This window comes from Mustela putorius, unplaced genomic scaffold, assembly GCF_011764305.1.
Source record: "Mustela putorius furo isolate JIRA1106 unplaced genomic scaffold, ASM1176430v1.1 tig00000596_pilon_pilon_pilon, whole genome shotgun sequence".
Taxonomy (NCBI): domain Eukaryota; kingdom Metazoa; phylum Chordata; class Mammalia; order Carnivora; family Mustelidae; genus Mustela; species Mustela putorius.
This window is the reverse complement of record NW_025421428.1, coordinates 5,208,497-5,229,109: the sequence shown is the minus strand read 5'-3', so window position 1 is coordinate 5,229,109 and position 20,613 is coordinate 5,208,497. Positions and strand designations below refer to the sequence as shown.

Genomic DNA, 20,613 nt, shown 5'->3' with positions numbered 1-20,613 from the left:
GAACTTTGTGTTATGTCTACATCTGTGAATTTTAAAGAAGGAAACTATTTCTTCTGGCCATTCATTCAGTCAAAGAGTATTTACTGAGTCTTTATAGTATTAGAAGTTAGGTATGCAGAGAAAAATCCCCGCTCTCATGAAAGGTTTATTGTAGTGGAAGGAGAAAAACAGTAAACAAGTAAAATTGGTGTATATCAGATTTTGAAAACGAAGTTGGAGAAAATAAAGTAGGGGTAGAGAGTGCCAGGGAATGGAAATTGGGAGTATAATTTTAACTGTGATGGTCAGGCCACCTTTGAAAAATCTCAGCAGACTGTCATATACACTATCCAGTAGAATAATGTGTATGTGTCTATATATATGTATATTTGAATATATATGAATATATACATATATCTTTACAGTTCATAAACTACTTGTTCATATGTCTTTTAATTCATAGTGGATTTACTCTCATACCTACCTCTGTTGGACATCTGGTTTCACATAGGAAAGTGCCTTGAGTTTAAATACAACTCATGGCCATTTTTCTTAGTCTGTGTTTTTCAGTTTCTCAGTAACAGAATATGTGGTATCTGCCTTTTAGGATTATTTTAATGAGTGAATAAATAAAACCAAAATCAATGGTAAAAATGAAATTTTTATTACCTAACACAGGACCTAGCACATGGTAAGCACTTTATAAATGCTAATTCCCTTATTTCTCTGCTTCTTCATCTTAAATATATATATATATAATTTAGGCTTTACAGTTTGCTGTGAAAAATCCTTCAACAAGTATTGAGATATTAATTGAATTTTTATCCTTGTCAGCTTCTGAAGAGTTAAGTTTTCTTTTTAAGAAAGAGATCTGTGTTAGTGCCTGCCAAGCAAATGCTTTCCTTTTCTTTTTTTCTTTATTTTTTTAATAGGGAGATTGTTTGGCAAATATGTGGAGGAATTGAGGGAACGGGTCAGTATTTGATTACCGGAGAGTGCATAGAATATAATACAGATATATCAGATCATGCTCAATGGAGACTACCTTTTCACGAGGGGAGTCAGACTCTGTCTCACATCAGCGTCTGGGAGGCTGACTCAAAGCGCTGATGAAGGTGCAGGGAGTTTCCCATCAACCCTTTCGGCTTCTCTAGGCCTCCTAACAGCACCTCCCACAGTGCTCCGGGGCTCCGTGGTCACGTGACAGGGGTGGTTAGACTCGACCAGAGGGAAGCTGATGCGCAGTCCAGGTGGCGGGGGCTACTAGTCTTTCCTTCCACCTCCTTAACTCCCAGTCCTGCGTGATCTCGCGTGAAAGAGGCAGTATCTTCTCGCGAGAGCTAGGTCGGGATCCCTCCAGGACCGCCTCCGTGGAGAGGAGGAGGAGGAGGAGGCGGAGGCGGAGGGAGGAGGAGGAGGCCCCGTCGCGGCCTCCGCCGCCGCCAACGGGGCTGTCCCTATAGCTCCCGATGGAGTTTGAGGTCGTGAAACCGCCGCCGAGCTCTGCCCCGGCGAGACGAGGCGCCTCCGTCTCCGAGCCGCGCCGTCGCGGGGCTCCCGGGAGCGGCCCTTAGCGACCCCGCCCGGGCCCCCACAGGTAGGGCGGGGGCGGGCACGATGCGGCTGGGGCCCTAGCTCGGGTCCCTAAGTCCTCGGCGGTCGGGCGGGAGACTGGTCTCAGCCCCGGGCCTGTGTGCTGTCGTCGCCGGTGCCCCGAGGGTTGGGAACTGAGGGCCGCACCTGACACTCGGACCCGGCCCGGAGTCCGGGGCCTGCGGAGGCCCCTCTCTGGTAGGGCTTTTTCAATACCGAGCGCCCGGCGCAAATGGCCACCTCCCTTCAACACCGGCTGAGGAGAAGCCTCTGACCCCTAAGGAACCCACCCAAGCAAAGGCCGGGGTTCTCTCTCCGTTTTCTACACCAGCTGGCGAGAGGGCTTTTGGAGGAGGTCCTCGAAACCAAGCCCTCTCTTAGCTTTTCGGCATTCTGTCCTGGGGCTCCGCGAGATCCCAGAGCAGGGATGGTGGAGGCGATCCGAGTGGTAAATAGGGACCGCGGCCAAACAATGCCCTGGGAGGGCTTAACCTCCTGGGAGGGAGATGGCCGGACCAGAGTGGTTGCACAGTGAATGTGACGGAGCAATGGCACGAAACACGGCCACGGAATTCTGCTGTGGCTTTTTTCTTTGCTTCTTTCATTTTTCCTTCTTGGGGAAGCCTCTTAAGAAGACTCTTCCACCATCTTAGAAGAATGGTAGAAAGCATCTTTGTTTCTCAGAAGCAGCTCCACTTTTCTCTGCCCTTAGCCTCAGGAAGGGAGAACAGGAGAGTAGCTGTCATTTCCATCCTTCTAATCACAGAGGAGTTTAAGATACCGGCAGGTAGAACCTTGACACCGAAATAGTCTCAAGTAATCACTGACATAAAGTAGATGTAATCTCGTGATTCCCAGCCTGTTTTATTTTTAAGTAACCATCTAGGTTCCCTTCTTTTAATTCCTACTCTCTCCTTACCTGGGCCCCTTTTTAATTCCTACTCTCCCCCAAACTGCTAAAGTGCTTAAGTAATCTTTTCTCCATTTTTTGTATTAGTCAAACTATTAAGTTCTAATAGGAGCTTTTGATTAAGCTGTGAATGCAGACGTTGCTATGCTACACTGATACGATTTCACCCAAAAGCAAAAAAACAAAATGCTTTAGTCAGCCTGTGCAGCCTTTTTCTAGTTAAATACACAAATTTAGTTAAGGCTTCTTCAAACATTAAGAAAAGTTTATGGATTTTGCTGTTATTACCTTCTTTTATCTATCTAAAAAGCAACACCACTGTTAAAACATTTTTTTCTTTTGCTGTTTACTTCCCCATTAGTTTTTGAAGGAAGAGAGGCCATTAAATCCTGTTAAATTTTTAAATGCTATTTTCGTTAATTTGGAAATTTATGTTTTCCAAATTTTAGAGTTAGGAAAATTGCTAGAAGGACAAAATGTTAAGCATATATTGTTTAGGAAAAGCAGATGTTAAAATTCAAATTGCCTCCTATTATTTGAAGATTGAATTGCAGTCATGTTCATTAGTGGATCCTCTGAGTTATCCCTGATCTGTTATTACTGTTGTGTTGACCTGACATAGAAGACTTATGTCCTTTGTTCATATGTTTTCATTAATTCATGTTCTGCTTTTGTAATTTGCTATATCTTCCAGTCTGAAAAAGCTGACAAAAATTCTTTTGGTGGGGAAAGCTTTCTTTTAACACAAAATTTTGTGTTCGGAAATAGAACTTTGAAGCTATATGCAGTATCTTAAGAATGCTAAATAAACTTACTACAAGGCCTTATTATAATAAGCACTTACTGTTTTGGTTGGACTGCATTGAAGTTTCACTTTCTAGTTATGGAAAAAGGAAGCATGTGGTAAAATAAAGCTAACTGAAAATTAAAAGTAATGTTTTGCATCCAATCTGGTAACTCTCTTAAGTTGCATCTTTATGTTTCTCAGGATTTCTAGTTTTGTGAAAACTTCTTAAGTGTAGTTGTGACTTTCACCTCAAATTCTTAATAAATATTACTTTTGATTATTGCTTTATAATTTTAAGTACTCTGGAATAGCACTGTCCAATACAAGCCTATAGCCACATGTGGCAATTGAGCACTTGAAATGTGGCTAGTGTGAGTTGAGATGTGGTATAAATGTAAAATAAAATACACACCAGATTTCAGAGACCTAGTGCAAAAAATAATAATTGAAGCTACCTTAATAATTTTTTACGTAAATTACATGTCAAAATGGTATTTTAGATAAATTGGGTTAAATTACATTATTAAAGTTATTTTCATGTTTTCCCTTTTTTAATATGACTACTAGAAAACTTTAAATTACTTGTAGCTCACATTGTGTTTCTATTAGACAGCACTGTTTATTTTATTATTATTATTATTTTTAAAAATTTTATTTATTTCTTTGACAGAGAGAGAATGAGAGCACAAGCAGGGGGAGTGACAGAGGGAGAAGGAGAAGCAGGCTTCCCGCAGAGTCGGGGAGCCCGATGTGGGACTTGATCCCAGGACCTGGGGATCATGACCTGAGACGAAGGCAGTTGCTTAACCAACTGAGCCACCCAGGCGCCCCTAGATAGCACTGTTTAAAACAACACTGCTCTTCTGAGAAATAAATTACCTGAATAAAAGTAAGCACTTGAAAACCAAAAATTTCCTGACATAGTATCATCTTGCAATCAGAGTAATCAAAAGACTAATGACTTTGGTAATATGAAGGTTAAAGTTCTCAAGTAGCCATTAGTGATAGTCAGAGGTGAGTAAGTTCTGTCTCAAAAATAAGTATTGTTCCTGTCTTGTCATCACTAAAGCAAATCTTTATTGGATATGCTAATTAAAATAGAAAATTATTGTATTTGTGTTATACTAGAAGATGAGAAGTTAAATCTTATACTGATTAAAAAACTGAGTTTATGGGATGCCCAGGTGGCTTAGTCAGTTAACGTCTGTCTGCCTTTGGCTCAGATCATGATCCCAGGATTCTGGGATGGAGTCCCACATTGGGCTCCCTCTACTTTGCGGGGAGCCTGTTTCTCCTTCTCCCTCTGCCTGCCACTCCCCCTGCTTTTGCTCTCTGTCTCTCTCTCACTGACAAATAAATAAATAAAATCTTTAAAAAATAAAAAACTTAGTTCAGTCTCAGCGTGAATTTAAGAAAAAGTTGAGTCTTGTACTTTGCTAACTTATACTAAAGTCACTTACAATAGCAGTCTTTAAAACTGTACTTCAATTCCTTTTCCTCTAGTCCCTTTAGTGTGTTGAGTGCGGAGTTTTAGAGTTTGTACATTATTTCCATTGGTTTTGTTTGCTGTTTTAATAGGCTAAGGTCTCATTTGTACCTGATGCTTTGAATATAATTTTTGAAGTCTAAACTAATTATTTGTAAGATTTCTGAATTGAGAAGTACTTCTCAGTACTTTTCAGTAGCTTAAATTCCTCACGTAGGTGAACTAAAATGAAAACAATAAATGTCTTAACAGACTTGAGCCCTAATGTTTACATTTTTATGAAGAGAATTGTAAAATACTAGATACTTTTATTATACAGTAGTGAAAGAATTATAACCTTTATTCTGGCATTTTAAAATCAGATGGCATAGTCCAGAACTGGCTGTATAATGTCATGGTGGACTAATAACAAAAATTGAGAGTACTTAGCTGGTATGCAGTTTGCTCCTAATAAAGCAATGCATAATTTGCATCATATAAGAAAAGCCTATTAATTACTCTTTCTATTTTACAAGTTAGTATTCATAACAGGGAACTTACAGCCTGGAAAATTACTTCAGGAAAATCTTTTTAAGGTCCCACTCTAATGGAATGTTTCTTCTCTTCTCTATATTGCTATTCTTTTTCAATTTTACTAACAATTAACTAAAAGTTACTCAGTTAATTCAAGTAATTTAATTAGAATGGTTTTCCTAAATAGTCTCTTTACGTATTTAGAGTTGTGGGCTTTTTGTTTGTTTTGAGTTTTGGCTATTTAATCCATTTTATCTCACTTTGAAATGTTTTGGGAGTATCTTCAAGTTTGATACTTGACTCTTAACTCTAAGTGTTATTAGCAATTTAGACTTCCATAGAGTCAAATAAGTTACTATGGAATTATTAGTATAAATCTGGAAGTCTTATACATCAGTATATATTCTTTGCTTGCTATGGTTCATGTAGATGATTGTTAAATTATAAAGACAATAAGCTATTTATCATTTTGGGTTATAAAAATACTTCCTAGGTAAATGTTTATGAAGTACCCTTTTTAAAGAAATGAAAGACAAAAAAAAAAAAGAAATGAAAGTCACTTTTGCTATCATGAATTAAAAATTTTGGTGGACTAGGGGCGCCTGGGTGGCTCAGTGGGTTAAGCTGCTGCCTTTGGCTCAGGTCATGATTTCAGGGTCCTGGGATCGAGTCCCACATCGGGCTCTTTGCTCAGCAGGGAGCCTGCTTTCCTCTCTCTCTCTGCCTACCTCTCTGCCTACTTGTGATCTCTCTCTGTCAAATAAATAAATAAAATATTTAAAAAAAATTTTGGTGGACTATATAAGCTACTTCTGTGTTTTAGATAAAATTTTATCTCTCTTTATCTTAATTGAGGAATCTACAATTTATTGATAATGGTACTGAAGAAAAAACATTTTAAAAATATCAAACTTTTCCTTATGACTTATATAAGGAGAATTCAGTACATATTTTCCTGTCAGAAAGTTAGACTCTGACACATAGCAGGAGAATTTGGCAGAATTACTGACAAGTTGTGGCAGAATTTTTCTTTCTTTCTTTTTTTTTTTAAAGGTATTAATTCAGTTTCTACTAGAAGTCAAACTTCTCAAGCATTAATTATATTACAGTATCTGGTGTTTGTAGACCTGGAAACACATGTGGGATATTATAACATAAAACTATTAATTATATTCTGGAGAAGTATGAAACACTTGAAAACTAACAGGTGAAAGAAAATATGAAAGATAGCATTTTTATGTTTAGTTCAAACTTAAACAGCTTCTCCCACCCCCTACTCATTTACTAATGTAAAGTATTTCAGGATGATCTTGGAAAATGAAATAAGGAAAATTGTTTTCTACTAGTGTCCTGTTACCCAGTGTCTGTGATACCGTAACCCACAAAATTATAGCATTTCCAAACAGGTGGCCGTATGAAAAAATAGATGCAGTGTCTTGTTTTGATAAATATTGTATCAGTTCAGGTTATTAACTACATTAGGGCTCTCAGTAGTAGATTCAAGATAAAATGCCTTCTTCCTCAGAGGCCTTTTCCTTGTATAATTCTACAACCTGGAAAACTGAACATTTCAAATGTTAAATAGTTTGAAGAAGTGGTATGTTTACCTGTTCAGTGCTCATCTCTGAAGTTGGAAGCAGATTAATCAGGTTTAAGATTGATGGCTTTACTAGATGTGGCAATGTAAGGGTATAAGGTAAAAGGTATAAAATTAGGTATAACTTGCAAGATTTTGCTAGTTTAAAGATATTAGAACTTACATTAGAACTGTTTGAGGAGAAATTTGTACAGGGTGCTTTTTATATAACAAGCCCTGTGATTTATTTACCAATATATTTTTTGAAACCTTAGTTTTTGTTGAACATAGAAGCAAAATAAAGGCTAACAGAATTCTTCATTTGGATGTGGAGATATTGGAGAATCATCAGTTACATACTTTTTCTGTCTTGAGTATGACTATAGTTTTAAACATCTAATTTCTGTGGAACTAACATATTTGGGTTGGTAAACATTCTTAGGAAATAAAGTAGTGGCTGTTTAATTGCCCTAAATACCTAGATTTCTGTTCACCAGAGAGCCTTTGTCCGACTTATGTAAGTTTTGAATTGAAAAATATAAAAAGTTAAATGTGAAATGTAGTGTTCAAGTTAGGTATCTAAAGATTTCAAGTTAGAGTGCATATAGTTTTGATACCAAATATTTTATTTTATTACAAATCATGGAATAAACATTTTAATCTTAGGAAAAATAATTTTATTGTTTTTTCCATATGCTTTTTAATCCTATGTAAAGATAAAAATTTATATTTTGCTTTTTTTTTTTCTGATTAGAATTATTAGATGAGAATATTGCTTTATTCTTCCCATATCTTGCTCTTTGGACCTGACAATTTGGGGTTGTTTATCTATAGCTCTGTCTTACTAAAAGATGTGTTTTATCAAAAGTATTGTAGGGAACTTCATTCTAGATTTGTAAGACAATTTTTTTCAAATTTGGCACTGTAATTCTGTATCTTAAGGTTAGCACTTTTTTTTTTTTCTGACAAACTGCTCTATCATCATCTCAGATAATTTGATTTTCAGTACCTTTGTTAGTAGTCAAATCTTGACCAGAGATTTCCTCTTTCATGAAGCTCCCGAGCCGAACATTGTCTGACTTGGTCATGCAGGTAGCTTGACTCACTATGACACTTGACTCACTATGATATTCTTTAGATCAATAGTTTTCGAAGTCTAGTAACTCCTAGGCCATTTCTTAATATGTTTGGGGATAGTAGCTATCCAGAAAACCCCAAGCAGTCCAAAGTAATTTGTATTCTAAAAACGAAACATGCAAAGTTAATCTACTTACTTGATGTGGTGGTTAAGAAAAATACATAAAAGTTTTGAGAGTCCACTGTTAACTTGAGCAACCAATATAAACATGTTTAGTTGAAAAGGACACTATTCAGATATAGCTTCTGGACAAAATTTCAGAAATTTAACAAATTCAGCAAATAGATTTAAAGAAAAAGACATCCAAACCATATAAAATTATTCAGTGTTTTAGGTTTTGAAGCTATGATGGTTGACTTAAGCAGTTAACTCTTAAAAGGTGAATGATGAATACGTTGTTAATTCTTACTTTTGTCCATTTCCAGCTTACAAAACACTACACAGCAAAATAATGATCTGCTAGACTGCTAACCCGAGCATCCAGCTTCCACAATGCCTGTGCAGGCAGCTCAATGGACAGAATTTCTGTCCTGTCCAATCTGCTATAATGAATTTGATGAGAATGTGCACAAACCCATAAGTTTAGGTTGTTCACACACTGTTTGCAAGACCTGCTTGAATAAACTTCACCGAAAAGCTTGTCCTTTTGACCAGACTGCCATCAACACAGACATTGATGTGCTTCCTGTCAACTTCGCACTTCTCCAGTTAGTAGGAGCCCAGGTAAGCTTTCAAGATTTTACTAATTTGGTATATGTAATAATTAGAGAACTTTGTTCATTAAGGGATATGAAGTGTGTCTAGTGATACTTGAGACCGCAAAAATATTCAGTGTACCTGATGTCATGATTATATTCTGCAAAAGATTTCCTTTAGATAATGTCATATGAATTCCATTATAGTTATGTGTTTGTGTTCAATGCAGTGGTCAAAATTTATGTTTATAAGTGATTTTGGTGGATAAGGAACATTTTTAAATAAGCATATTCATTAGGTGATATGAAAAGAAATATAATCAAAGCTTTGGCTAGATACCAACCAACTAGGACCCTCAAATGGAGGTTTTAGAGTCTTTTTTTTTTTTAACTTCACTTCACTTTTAGGATGATATTACAAATGAGAAAATAAGGTCTATTTAGGGATGTATATATAGAAAACCAGTTTCTGGAATATCAGTAACAATTTCTGCACAGTTTTTATGCTCTTGTGTTATAAAATTAATATTTCTTGTTTATAATCTTTTTACTGAATCAGACCAAGACCCTAGACCTATAATAATTTCCATTTAATAAGGGCTTGCTTTATGTTAGGTATGATAGTAAGTATTCAACATCTATTATTACTAATTCTTTCCATTAGCTCTTCAGATAGTTATTATCCCCATTTTACAGGTGAGGAAGAAGATGAAATTCTGTTCATCATGCACTATATATTAAAGCAAGAAAGTAAGGACTTTTCTGATTAATCACTTCTTGGAAAATTCAGTGAATTAAAAATATTCCATTCTTTTAGTATCTTGATATTTGAAGTTTTTATTTTAAAACCTATTTCTTTTCAGTGTTCATAATCCAGTTAGACACTGTGAAATCAAGATGCATCTATAATCAATAGTATGTAGTAATTGGCAACAGTTTTTCTTAATGGCATATAAAATAACAGTGCGTTTTGTAAACAGTGGCATCTTAGATCCGTGGATACCATACTCTTGGTAATAATTCTAGCCATCTGCCATTTATTTAACGCCTGCTAAATAGGTCAGGTATTATGTTTTAGGACATTTATAAATGTCCTCTCAGTTGGTCCTTAATCACCTACAGGCCTATACAGTGTGATTTCTGTTACTTTTAAAGCCCCACCTACGACTATCACAGACTTCATTCTTTCTGCTTAAGCTATATTGCTTCCTAGCCAATTGTTAAATTGTTAAAAATACCTACTGAGGGATTTTGTAGCAACTGTTATCTTTTCCTAGAATGTTCGTTTTCTCTCCTCTTTCAAGTCTTTATTCAAATGTCATGATTTCCAAGGAAACCTATCCTGACCACCCCTGTTAAAATTGCAGCTCCTATCCAGCACTCCCGATCCCCCTTTCCTTGCCGTGTAATTTTTACTGACCAGTTTCTATCATATTACCTATTTATTTATTATGTTTTTTGATCTATTGGCTCCATCCTCTCTTCATGAGAATGTAAGCTGTACAATGGCAAGAAATTTTAACTGTTTTGCTTACTGATAGATGCCTAATGCCCAAAACTGTGTTTGGAACATGTTAAAGTACTCCATAAATACCAATATTGGTTGGATTAAAATGAATTTTCATAGTGGCAGTATGAAATAGAGATTTTTATCTCCATTTTTCATATAGGAAAACCTTGAGTTGGAGCACTTAAGTAATTTACTCAGGATCACTCATAGAAGTGGCGGAGCTTTAGTTGATGCCCAAGTTTTGACCTTTCATTAAGAATACTGTGTCTTGAGGGTGCCTGGTTGGCTCAGTGGGTTAAAGCCTCTGTCTTTGGCTCCGGTCTTGATCTAGGGTCCTGGGATCAAGCCCCACGTTGGGCTCTCTACTCATCAGGGAGCCTGCTTCCCTTCCTCACTCTCTGCCTACTTGTGATCTCTGTCAAATAAATAAATAGAATCTTAAAAAAAAAAAATACTGTGTCTTGGGGTTCCTGGGTGGCTCAGTCAGTTGAGCATCTGACTGTTGATTTTAGCTCAGGTCTTGATCTCAGAGTTGTGAATTCAAGCCCCACACTGAGCTCCATGCTGGGCATGGAGCCTACTTTAAAAAAAAAAATACTGTTTCTTGTTTCTTGTGTTGCTTCTATTCTACAGAAAGGGGACAGACCATTATTGATAAATGTAATAAGTAAATTATATAGTGAGAGGGTGCTAAGTACTTTTTTCCTAGTTATTTTGAAATACTTTTTTAAAAGTTACAAAAAATAGTGTAGAGAGCCTGTATAACTTTCTGCAATTTCCCCTAATGTTAACATCTGTCAAAATTATAGCATAGTTATCAAGCTTAAGAAATTTAATATATTTTTTAAAGATTGTATTTATTGATTTGAGAGCAAGAGAGAGACCATGAGGGGGCAGAGAGAGAGGGAGAAGCAGACTCCCTGCTGGGCAGGGAGCCCGATGCGGGACTCAATCCTGGGACTCCAGGATCGTGAGCTGAAGGCAGTTGCTTAACCAACTGAGCCACCCAGGTGCCAAAGAAATTAATATTAATACAATATTAACTACCTGCTGCTTTTTCCATTTATTAATACACTGAATCCCTGCTATTAAGTATGGTCACTTTGGTTCTTGGAAGGCAGTTTGGCTAGGTGTTCGGCTTTAATTTTGCTTAAGCTACTTTGATATATTGTCTCTGTATTATAATTTTATATTCACCAAGATTATTATCAAATATGTAAATAATAGTTCCATGAGCTGGATGAATGTATTTCCTCGGTTTTTCTTTGTTTTTAGGTACCAGATCATCAGTCAATAAAGTTAAGTAATCTAGGTGAGAATAAACACTATGAGGTTGCAAAGAAATGTGTTGAGGATTTGGCACTCTACTTGAAACCACTAAGTGGAGGTAAAGGTAAGTTCCTAAAAAGTCTTTTTACTTGTGAGCAGGATTTGGTAATACATTTACTTCGAAAGACCTAATGTTGATACCTTATTAAATAATTTTGAGTTTTGTTTTGTTTTAAAGATATTTATTTATTTATTTATTTGACAGAGGGAGATCACAAGTAGACAGAGGGAAAGGGAAAAGCAGGCTCCCTGCTGAGCAGAGAGCCAGATGTGGGGCTCAGTCCCAGGACCCTGAGATCATGACCTGAGCTGAAGGCAGATGCTTAACCAACTGAGCCACCCAGGCGCCCCTAATTTTGAGTTTTTAAAAAGTTTGGACAATTCTTGGAAAACTTTCTGATGGAGAACATTATATCATTTTCTGAAAATAACCGGTATTGTTACTATTTTAAGAATTCATCAGACACTACATATTGAGATTTCTACAGTTCCTATTCATTAAAGTAATAGTGCTGTAGCAGAATATTAATTTTGATAAGTTGTACTAAGACAATTTGAGGTATTCATTTAATCATTCATTCAATTTTATTGAGCACTTGCTGTGGTTAGGGTCCCTGCCTTCACAGAGCCCACAGTCTGTTGAGGGAGATAGGCATGTAAGTGCAATAAATTATTTTAAGTGTTGTGACAGAAACAGAATTCTGTTTTGTTCATCATTGCATATGTAGTGACCCACACATCATAGATGAATCAGTTAAGTATTTATTTTATACCTGTCTGTGCTTTGTGCCATTGAATACTGAGGACATAGTGATTTCTTTGAGAAACAGCCTATCTGCCTCATTAATTCAGTCATTCATTTATTGAACAGATACCTAACAAGCATGTACTAAGTGCTGGGCAATATTTTTGTATTTGGCTTATATGAATAAAAATGCTTGCCATAGGGCATCTGGGTGGCTCAGTGGGTTAAAGCCTCTGCTTTCAGCTCAGGTCATGATCCCAGGGTCCTGGGATCGAGTCCTGCATCGGGCTCTCTGCTCAGCGGGGAGCCTGCTTCCCCCTCTCTCTCTGCCTGCCTCTCTGCCTACTTGTGATCTCTGTCTGTCAAATAAATAAAATCTTAAAAAAAAAAATGCTTGCCATTATAGCACTTACATTTTAGAAAAGGGAAAAAGTATAATAAATGACAAACATAATAAAAATTATTTAGTATGTTACGATTGATAATCATTATGAAAGTAAAAATACATTTAGAGGAATCAGAAATGTCCGGATGAGGGGATAAGGCCAGATTGAAGTTTTACAGAAGGTGCTTTAAGAAGTTAGCTTCTAAACTTGAGATGAAAGAGGTAAGATAGCCATATAGGTTCTTGGGAAAAGAGTGTTCGAGCAGCAGTAAGGATGGGGCACCTGAGTGGCACAGTCAGTTAAGTATCCAGCTCTTGGTTTTGGTTCAGGTCATGATCTCAGGGTTCTGAGATGGAGCCCCATGTGAGCTCTGTGCTCAGCATAGTGTCCGCTTAGGATTCTCTCTCCCTTGTACTGTTTCTCTCTCAAATAAATAAATAAATCTTGAAAGGAAAAAAAAAATAGACTTTTCCAGAGAGGCAGTAGTAAAGTCCCCAAGACATGCCTAGTATCTTCAAAGAACAATAATAGGAGAGTGTGCCTGGAGTAGTGTGTGTTAGGGGGAGAACAGTAGGACATAGAAAGGAAGTAGTAAGACCAGATAACGTGTAGACTTGCAAGCCATTTTAAAGACTTGAACTTTTACTGCAAGTGAAATTGGGGATTCATTCTAGGGTTTTAAGCAGAGGAGTGACACAATCCTAGGCTCTGTGTAGCTGCTCTGTTGAGAATGCAGTGTAAAAGGGTGAGGGTGAATGTAAAAGGGAACAGGGTATTGGCTTATAGGCTAATGGGCTAAGAATAGCAGTGGAGGGGGCGCCTGGGTGGCTCAGTGGTTTAAAGCCTCTGCCTTGGGCTCAGGTCATGATCCCAGGGTCCTAGGATCGAGCCCCACATCGGGCTCTCTGCTCAGCAGGGAGCCTGCTTCCTCCTCTCTCTCTCTCTCTGCCTACCTCTCTGCCTATTTGTGATCTCTATCTGTCAAATAAATAAAATCTTTAAAAGAAAAAAAAAGAATAGCAGTGGAGGTAGAAGTGAATGGCGTGGATATATTTTGACGATAGAATCAAGAGGATTTTCTGAATTATTGTTTGTGGGACGTGAGAGAAAGAGCAGAATCAAAGAAGACTCCTGGGCTTTGGGGTCTGAGCACCTAGAAAAAGAGATTACCCTCAGCCTAGACAAGGAATACTGAAGATAGATCAAGTTTGGATGGGAAGATTACCAGTTTTAGTCATGTTATGTTTGGTGTCAAATCTTCATTTGGATGCTATTGAGTAACCAATGGATATGTGTTAAGGAAGGAGGTATAGAAACTATCTTTGGGAGTCCTTAACATACAGGTAGTATTTAGAGCAATTAATAAGATTGGTTAAGATGATGTATGTGGTGAATGTAGATAAAGAAGAAAACAAAACTGGGTCCTGAGGCCCTTTGACATTAAGAAGTCAGGAAGAAAAGGTTAAATCAGAAGAGAAGACCTGGAATAAAAGGAAAGAAGAAAAACAGGAGGATGGAGTGTTCTGGAAGCCAATTAAAGGAAGTGTTTAAAGGAATTAGGAGGATCATCTGTGTTGAGGGCTGAAGGTGAAATAAGGTAAGGACTGAGAATTGACCATTGACTTAGCAGAGTAGATGTAATTGTCATGAGCAGGCAGTTTTGATGAAGTGATAGTAGCAACAACTTGATTGGAATAGGTTTTAAATATTGTGAAGCAAGGAATTTGGAGATAGTGAATATAGACAATACTAGAGAATTGGTACAAAAGAGAAGAAATAAATGGGGCAGAGTCAGGCAAGGATAGATGAATAAAAAGGTTTACTTATTTTTAAGATGGATGAAGTAACAGCATGCTTGTTTTTAGTGTTTGCTGATGGGAACAGTCAAATAGAAATGTAATGATACAGGAGAGAGGAAAGAATTGCTGGAGCATATCCTCAGGAAAAGGGATTATGATCTAAGAGCTTGCCATTAATTTGTATTTCTAAATGTCATGTATACAATAAAGTTAGAGCTGTTATTAATCATACTTTTGATTAAAGTTTTCATTAATTAACTGGATGGAGAACAGACTAAATAAATCCAAAGTACTCTCTTGAGGGACACATACAATTCAGAGAACAGTATACCTATATAAAATTTGAAGTAACTGCAAATTAGACTCCTGTTACCACAGAATAGTAATAAATAGGTTCAGGACAAACTTGTTAAAACAGTAGAAGGACGCATTACAAAATATGGCTTCATAGTTAAGTATGGATAACGAAAATTAACTTGTCTTATTTAATTGAAAAATCTTTACTTTGTTTCCTTTCTCTTAAAGGTGTAGCTAGTTTGAACCAGAGTGCACTGAGCCGTCCAATGCAAAGGAAACTGGTGACACTTGTAAACTGTCAACTGGTGGAGGAAGAAGGTCGTGTCAGAGCAATGCGAGCAGCCCGTTCGCTTGGAGAAAGAACTGTAACAGAACTAATATTACAGCACCAGAATCCCCAGCAATTGTCTGCCAACCTGTGGGCTGCTGTCAGGGCTCGAGGATGCCAGTTTCTGGGGCCAGGTAAGATAGATCACTATCTTGTCTCTCTTACTGGCTATCAGGGCAAGAGGATGACAATTTCTAGAGTTAGCTAAGAATCCCCAGACTCAACCCCATCTTTATTTTTACATATCAGTTTTTGTGATCATAATCTATGTGATAGTGCTGTAACATTTTAGAATAAATTTCTCATTTAATATTTAGCAGCCTTAAAAAGAAGTGACACAGATCCACTTTTATAATTTAAAGAACCGAGTTAGAGAGGCCAAAGATTATACAGATAGTAAGTAAAGGAAAAGTAGAAGTTTTTTTTTTAATGAAAGAAATTTAAAAATTGTCTTTAAAAATTGGAAAACAGAAATTACAAACAAAAATATAATAAGAACCACTGGGATGATGCCTTCATAGTCTTTACCATCTGCATTCTATTTAAAAAATCTTAACCTATGCCAAGGTTATGAATGAAGTACATTTACCTTCTAGAAGCTTTATTGTTTTACCTTTCTGATTTAGAACTTTAGTCAGGTAGAATTTTGTGTGTGTGTGAAGGAAACTTTCAATAAGTGACATGGGACAACTTGAATAGATGTGGAAAAAGATAAAATTGGATATATTTCTTATACACCATAGCTACTTAAATTCTAAGTAGGTCATAAATATTTGTTAGTTAAAAATATGTCATACAACTAATAAAGAATACAAGAGTGAATTCCTCTCTATATATAGGAAACACTATTTTTTACTCCAAATCCAGAAGCAGTAACAGAAAAGACTGATAGATGACGAAGTATTTTTTCTAAGATTTTATTTATTTATATGACAGAGAGAGATACAGCGAGAGAGCTAACACAAGTAGGGGAAGTGGGAAAGGGAGAAACAGGCTTCCCACCAAGCAGAGAGCCTGATGTGGGGCTCTATCCCGGACCCCAGGATCACAACCTGGGGTTGTTAAGCACAGCCAGGTTGTTAAGGCAGACACTTAACAACTGAGCCACTCAGGCACCACGACTGAATATTTTTTTAATTGAATCACAGAAAATATTAGCAAAGTAAAAAAATGACAAAAAGATATCAGCCACCCAATTGAAAAATTGGCAAAAGATACAAACAACATGGATGAGAAAAAGCATACAAAATATACTCAGTGTTTCTCATATATAGCAAGAGAAATATCCATGAAAATTATATTGACCATCTCTCATGTATCAGATTGGTAGAATTCAGAAGTTTGCAGTATATTTTGTTGTCAGGGCTGTGGGAAAATAGGTACTTTCATCCAATAATGGTGGCAGTACTAAGTGGTGTACATGTTAAAAAGAGGTATTCCACAGTTTCTACCAAAATCACATATGCACTTATTCTTTGGCCTGACAGTTCCATTTCTATAAATGTTTGCCAAAGATATAACAAAAAATACGGAATACATAGTTTGTTTGTTTTTTAAAATTTTTTATTTAAGTAATCTTTACACCTATCGTGGGGCTCAGATTCACAACCCTGAGGTAAAGAGTTGTGTGGTTTTGTGACTAAGCCAGCTAGGTGCCCCTAGAATGCATAGTTACAAAGTACTATTTGTAATAGCAAACATCTGGAAGCAACCTGAATGTCTATGAAGAAGAGATGTAGGGGCGCCTGGGTGGCTCAGTAGGTTAAAGCCTCTGCTTTCGGCTCAGGTCATGAACCCAGGGTCCTGGGATCGAGCCCCGCATCGGGCTCTCTGCTCAGCAGGGAGCCTGCTTCCTCCTCTCTCTGAATGCCTCTCTGCCTACTTGTGATCTCTGTCTGTCAAATAAATAAATAAAATCTTTAAAAAAAAAAAAGAAGAAGAAGAAGAGATGTATTTAATAAACTGGTAGATCCTTCCAGTGGAGTACTCTGCAGCTGTTGAAAGGAATGAGGACAATGTATATGTTTTGCTAGGATGTGATCTCTATATACCTTAAGTTTAAAAAAAAAAAAAAAAAGCAAAAGGGGTGCCTGATTGGCTCAGTTAGTAGAGCATTGGACTCTTAATCTTAGGGTCATAAGTTCAAGCTCCATGTTGGGTGTAGAGCTTACTTTGGAAAAAAAAACAGACCAAAAAAACAGGTGCACCTGGGTGGTCCAGATGCTGGGATCAGGCTCCCTGTTCAGCAGGGAGCCTGTTTCCCCCCTCCCTGTGCTGCTCCCCCTACTTGTGCTCTTTCAGTCTCTCTGTCAGATAAATACATAAAATCTTTAAAAATAAGAACAGCAAAGTGCAGAATAGTGTGCTTTTTTTTTTTTTAAAGATTTTATTTATTTATTTGACAGAGAGAAATCACAAGTAGATGGAGAGGCAGGCAGAGAGAGAGAGAGGGAAGCAGGCTCCCTGCTGAGCAGAGAGCCCGATGCGGGACTCGATCCCAGGACTCTGAGATCATGACCTGAGCCGAAGGCAGCGGCTTAACCCACTGAGCCACCCAGGCGCCCCAGAATAGTGTGCTTAATATAGTATTTTTTATCTAAGAAAGGGAAAGAGAGACAACCATTGTCTGCTTTTGTTGTATTTTCCAAAGGAAACAGTGGTAGGAGAAATTTAGAAGTAATAAAGTTATATAGAGGAAGAAGGAACCAAGGGAAAGCAGGACAGAACTAGACTTTTCTCAGTGTACCGTATTTTATACTTGGGACTCATGTACATGTTTTATGTAATTATAAAACAATGTGTAGGAAAAATGAATTTTAAAAATTTAATTAAAAAGAGTAAGACAGGGGTGCCTGGGTGGTTCAGAGAGTTAAAGCCTCTGCCTTCAGCTCAGGTCATGATCCCACGGTCCTGGGATCGAGCCCCGCGTCGGGCTCTCTGCCCCGCGTCAGAGAGCCCGCTTCCTCCTTTCTCTCTCTACCTGCCTCTCTGCCTATGTGTGATCTCTCTCTGTCAAATAAATAAATAAAATCTTAAAAAAAAAAAAAGAGTAAGACAAAACAATACCTAAAAATAAAAAAGCTGAAACATACATTAAATTGGTTGCATATTCATCTGGAGTGAATTACTGCAGGTGACTTTAGAACACAGTGTTTTTTTGGTTTTTTAATTTTTTATTTTTTATAAACATATATTTTTATCCCCAGGGGTACAGGTCTGTGAATCACCAGGTTTACACACTTCACGGCACTCACCAAAGAACATACCCTCCCCAATGTCCATAATCCCACCCCCTTCTCCCAACCCCCCTTCCCCCAGCAACCCTCAGTTTGTTTTGTGAGATGAAGAGTCACTTATGGTTTGTCGAACACAGTGTTTTTGATTTTTATATTCTTAGTGGGATGTATAATCCTAAGGTATATTCAGGTACCCAGTAGCATAAAGCAAGTAAGTAATTATGTTAATGCCATCAGGAACCAAGTATTACTTCAGTAATACTATGGTATTTCAGCATTTAAAGGAAAAGATATGGGGCGCCTGGGTGGCTCAGTGGGTTAAACCTCGATCCCAGGGTCCTGGGATCAAGCCCCGCATCATCAGGCTCTCTGCTCAGTAGGGAGCCTGCTTCCCCCTCTCTCTCTGCCTGCCTCTCTGCCTGCTTGTGATCTATGTCAAATAAATGAATAAAATCTTAAAAAAAAAAAAAATTAGATGTAAGGTTGCTGGGAAAATTTACTATAGATCCATGAGGCCTGAACCCACTGATCATTACTAAACCTACTAACATTACTAAAAGTGAGACATCTACGCCTTAAGTGTCTCCTTATGTAATATAGGGAATAATAAGTGAGCTTGGCAGAAAAACTAACAAAACCTCAAAAAACAAAAACTCATTCTGAATCTAATCAAGCCTGTAGTTTACATGAAATAAGGAGATTAAATGAATATACTTAGAAATACCATAAGCACAAAATTAGCCAAATGAAGAATGTTGGAAATTGTTTAGAAAAATGATTGTTTCTTCAAAAAATTCAGAGAAAAACTGCATTTTCTCTTAAATGGGAAGGTAAAGGATAGCAGGAAGCTAGTATAGATATATATTTTTTAAGCCTAAAGGCATATTAACAAAAACAATATGGACTTTATTTGGATACTTACTAAGGAAGGCAACTATAAGAAGAAATTTTTGAGACAGTGGGAAAAAATTCAACGTGGACTGGATATTAGATGATAGTAAGGCTATATATTACTTTTTAAAAATTGATAATGGTATATAATTTTTTATGAAGTCCTTACATGTTAGAAATATATAATGAATTTTTTTTTAAAGATTTTATTTATTTATTTGACAGACAGAGATCACAAGTAGGCAGAGAGGCAGGCAGAGAGAGAGGGGGGAAGCAGGCTCCCCGCTGAGCAGAGAGCCCGACGCGGGGCTCAATCCCAGGACCCTGAGACCACGACCCGAGCCGAAGGCAGAGGCCTAACCCACTGAGCCACCCAGGCACCCCTATATAAAGAATTATTTAAGGGTGAAGTACTATGTTGTATGGGATTTACATCAAAACACTCCAGCCAAAGCCAACTGGAAAAGTGGTTAAGAACTGGCAACAGCTATCTTTTGGGTTCATGTGATCTCTACTTTTATGTATGTTGAAGATTTTCCATAATACAAAGTTATGTTGAAAAAATAATTTTAAAAATCTACATTTATATGTAATTTAAGAATACTGCCTTTGGATATTTCCTCATAATTATTTACCTGACCCAAGGAGCACTACACTGGGTATCAAATATCCTTTGTTCTACCACTCAACAACAAAAAGACAGCACCATATAAAAAATGGACCAAGGGCATGAACAGACATTTCTCCAGAGAAGGTACACACATGGCCAAAAAGCACTTGAAAAAATTCTCAGCATCATTAGTCATTAAGGAACTGCAAATCAAAATCACAATGAGATATCACTACACATCAGTTAAGTTTGCCATAGTCTAAAAAATGGAAAGAGTGGTGGTGAGGATGTGGGTGAAACTTGGGAAGCAGAAGGGTGCTGCCTCTGTGAAAACGATTTCACGGTTCCTCATATACTCAGAGTTACCTTATGACCCAGCAATCCCACTCCTTGTGTATATATCCCAAAGCACTGAAAACGGATTCAAGCTAATACTTGTACACCAGTGTTCACAGCAGCATTCATCACAGGGGTCCAAAGGTGGAAGCAGTCCACACGTGCGTCAGCTGATGAATGGATGGCCAGATGTGCTTTGAACACAAATAGAAAATTATTCAGCCACAGAAAGAATTGAAACACATAAAAGATTTTCATTTCTATGTAAAGTCAGCATAAAAATTTAAAAAATAATTAAAATCGATATATGCTACAATGTAGGTGAACTTCAGTAATACTATAGTAAGTGAAAGAAGCCAGAAAAAAGGTCCCATATTCTATGATTCCATGTATTTACAGTATCCACAAAAGTAAATCTATAGAATCAGACTACAGGCTAGTGGTTGGCAGAGGCTGGGGGGTAGAGGCT

General features: G+C 37.3%; 1 protein-coding gene across 5 annotated transcripts in view; it reads left to right on the top strand.

The window, feature by feature from the left end:
* The first annotated feature begins 1,193 nt into the window (after positions 1 to 1,193).
* Positions 1,194 to 20,613, top strand: part of RC3H2 (ring finger and CCCH-type domains 2) — a 53,480-nt gene continuing 34,060 nt past the window's right edge. For 2 of the 5 annotated variants that reach the window (XM_013058783.2, XM_013058782.2), the window contains exons 1-4: positions 1,194 to 1,576; positions 8,408 to 8,705; positions 11,463 to 11,580; positions 14,972 to 15,205. In XM_013058783.2, coding sequence (XP_012914237.1) covers positions 8,475 to 8,705; positions 11,463 to 11,580; positions 14,972 to 15,205 — 583 coding nt within the window. In that variant the 5' untranslated portion in view covers positions 1,194 to 1,576; positions 8,408 to 8,474. Of the gene's footprint in view, positions 1,577 to 8,407; positions 8,706 to 11,462; positions 11,581 to 13,635; positions 14,245 to 14,971; positions 15,206 to 20,613 lie in introns of those variants that run through there. The other 3 variants (XM_013058781.2, XM_013058784.2, XM_045082361.1) reach the window with 2 other exon arrangements.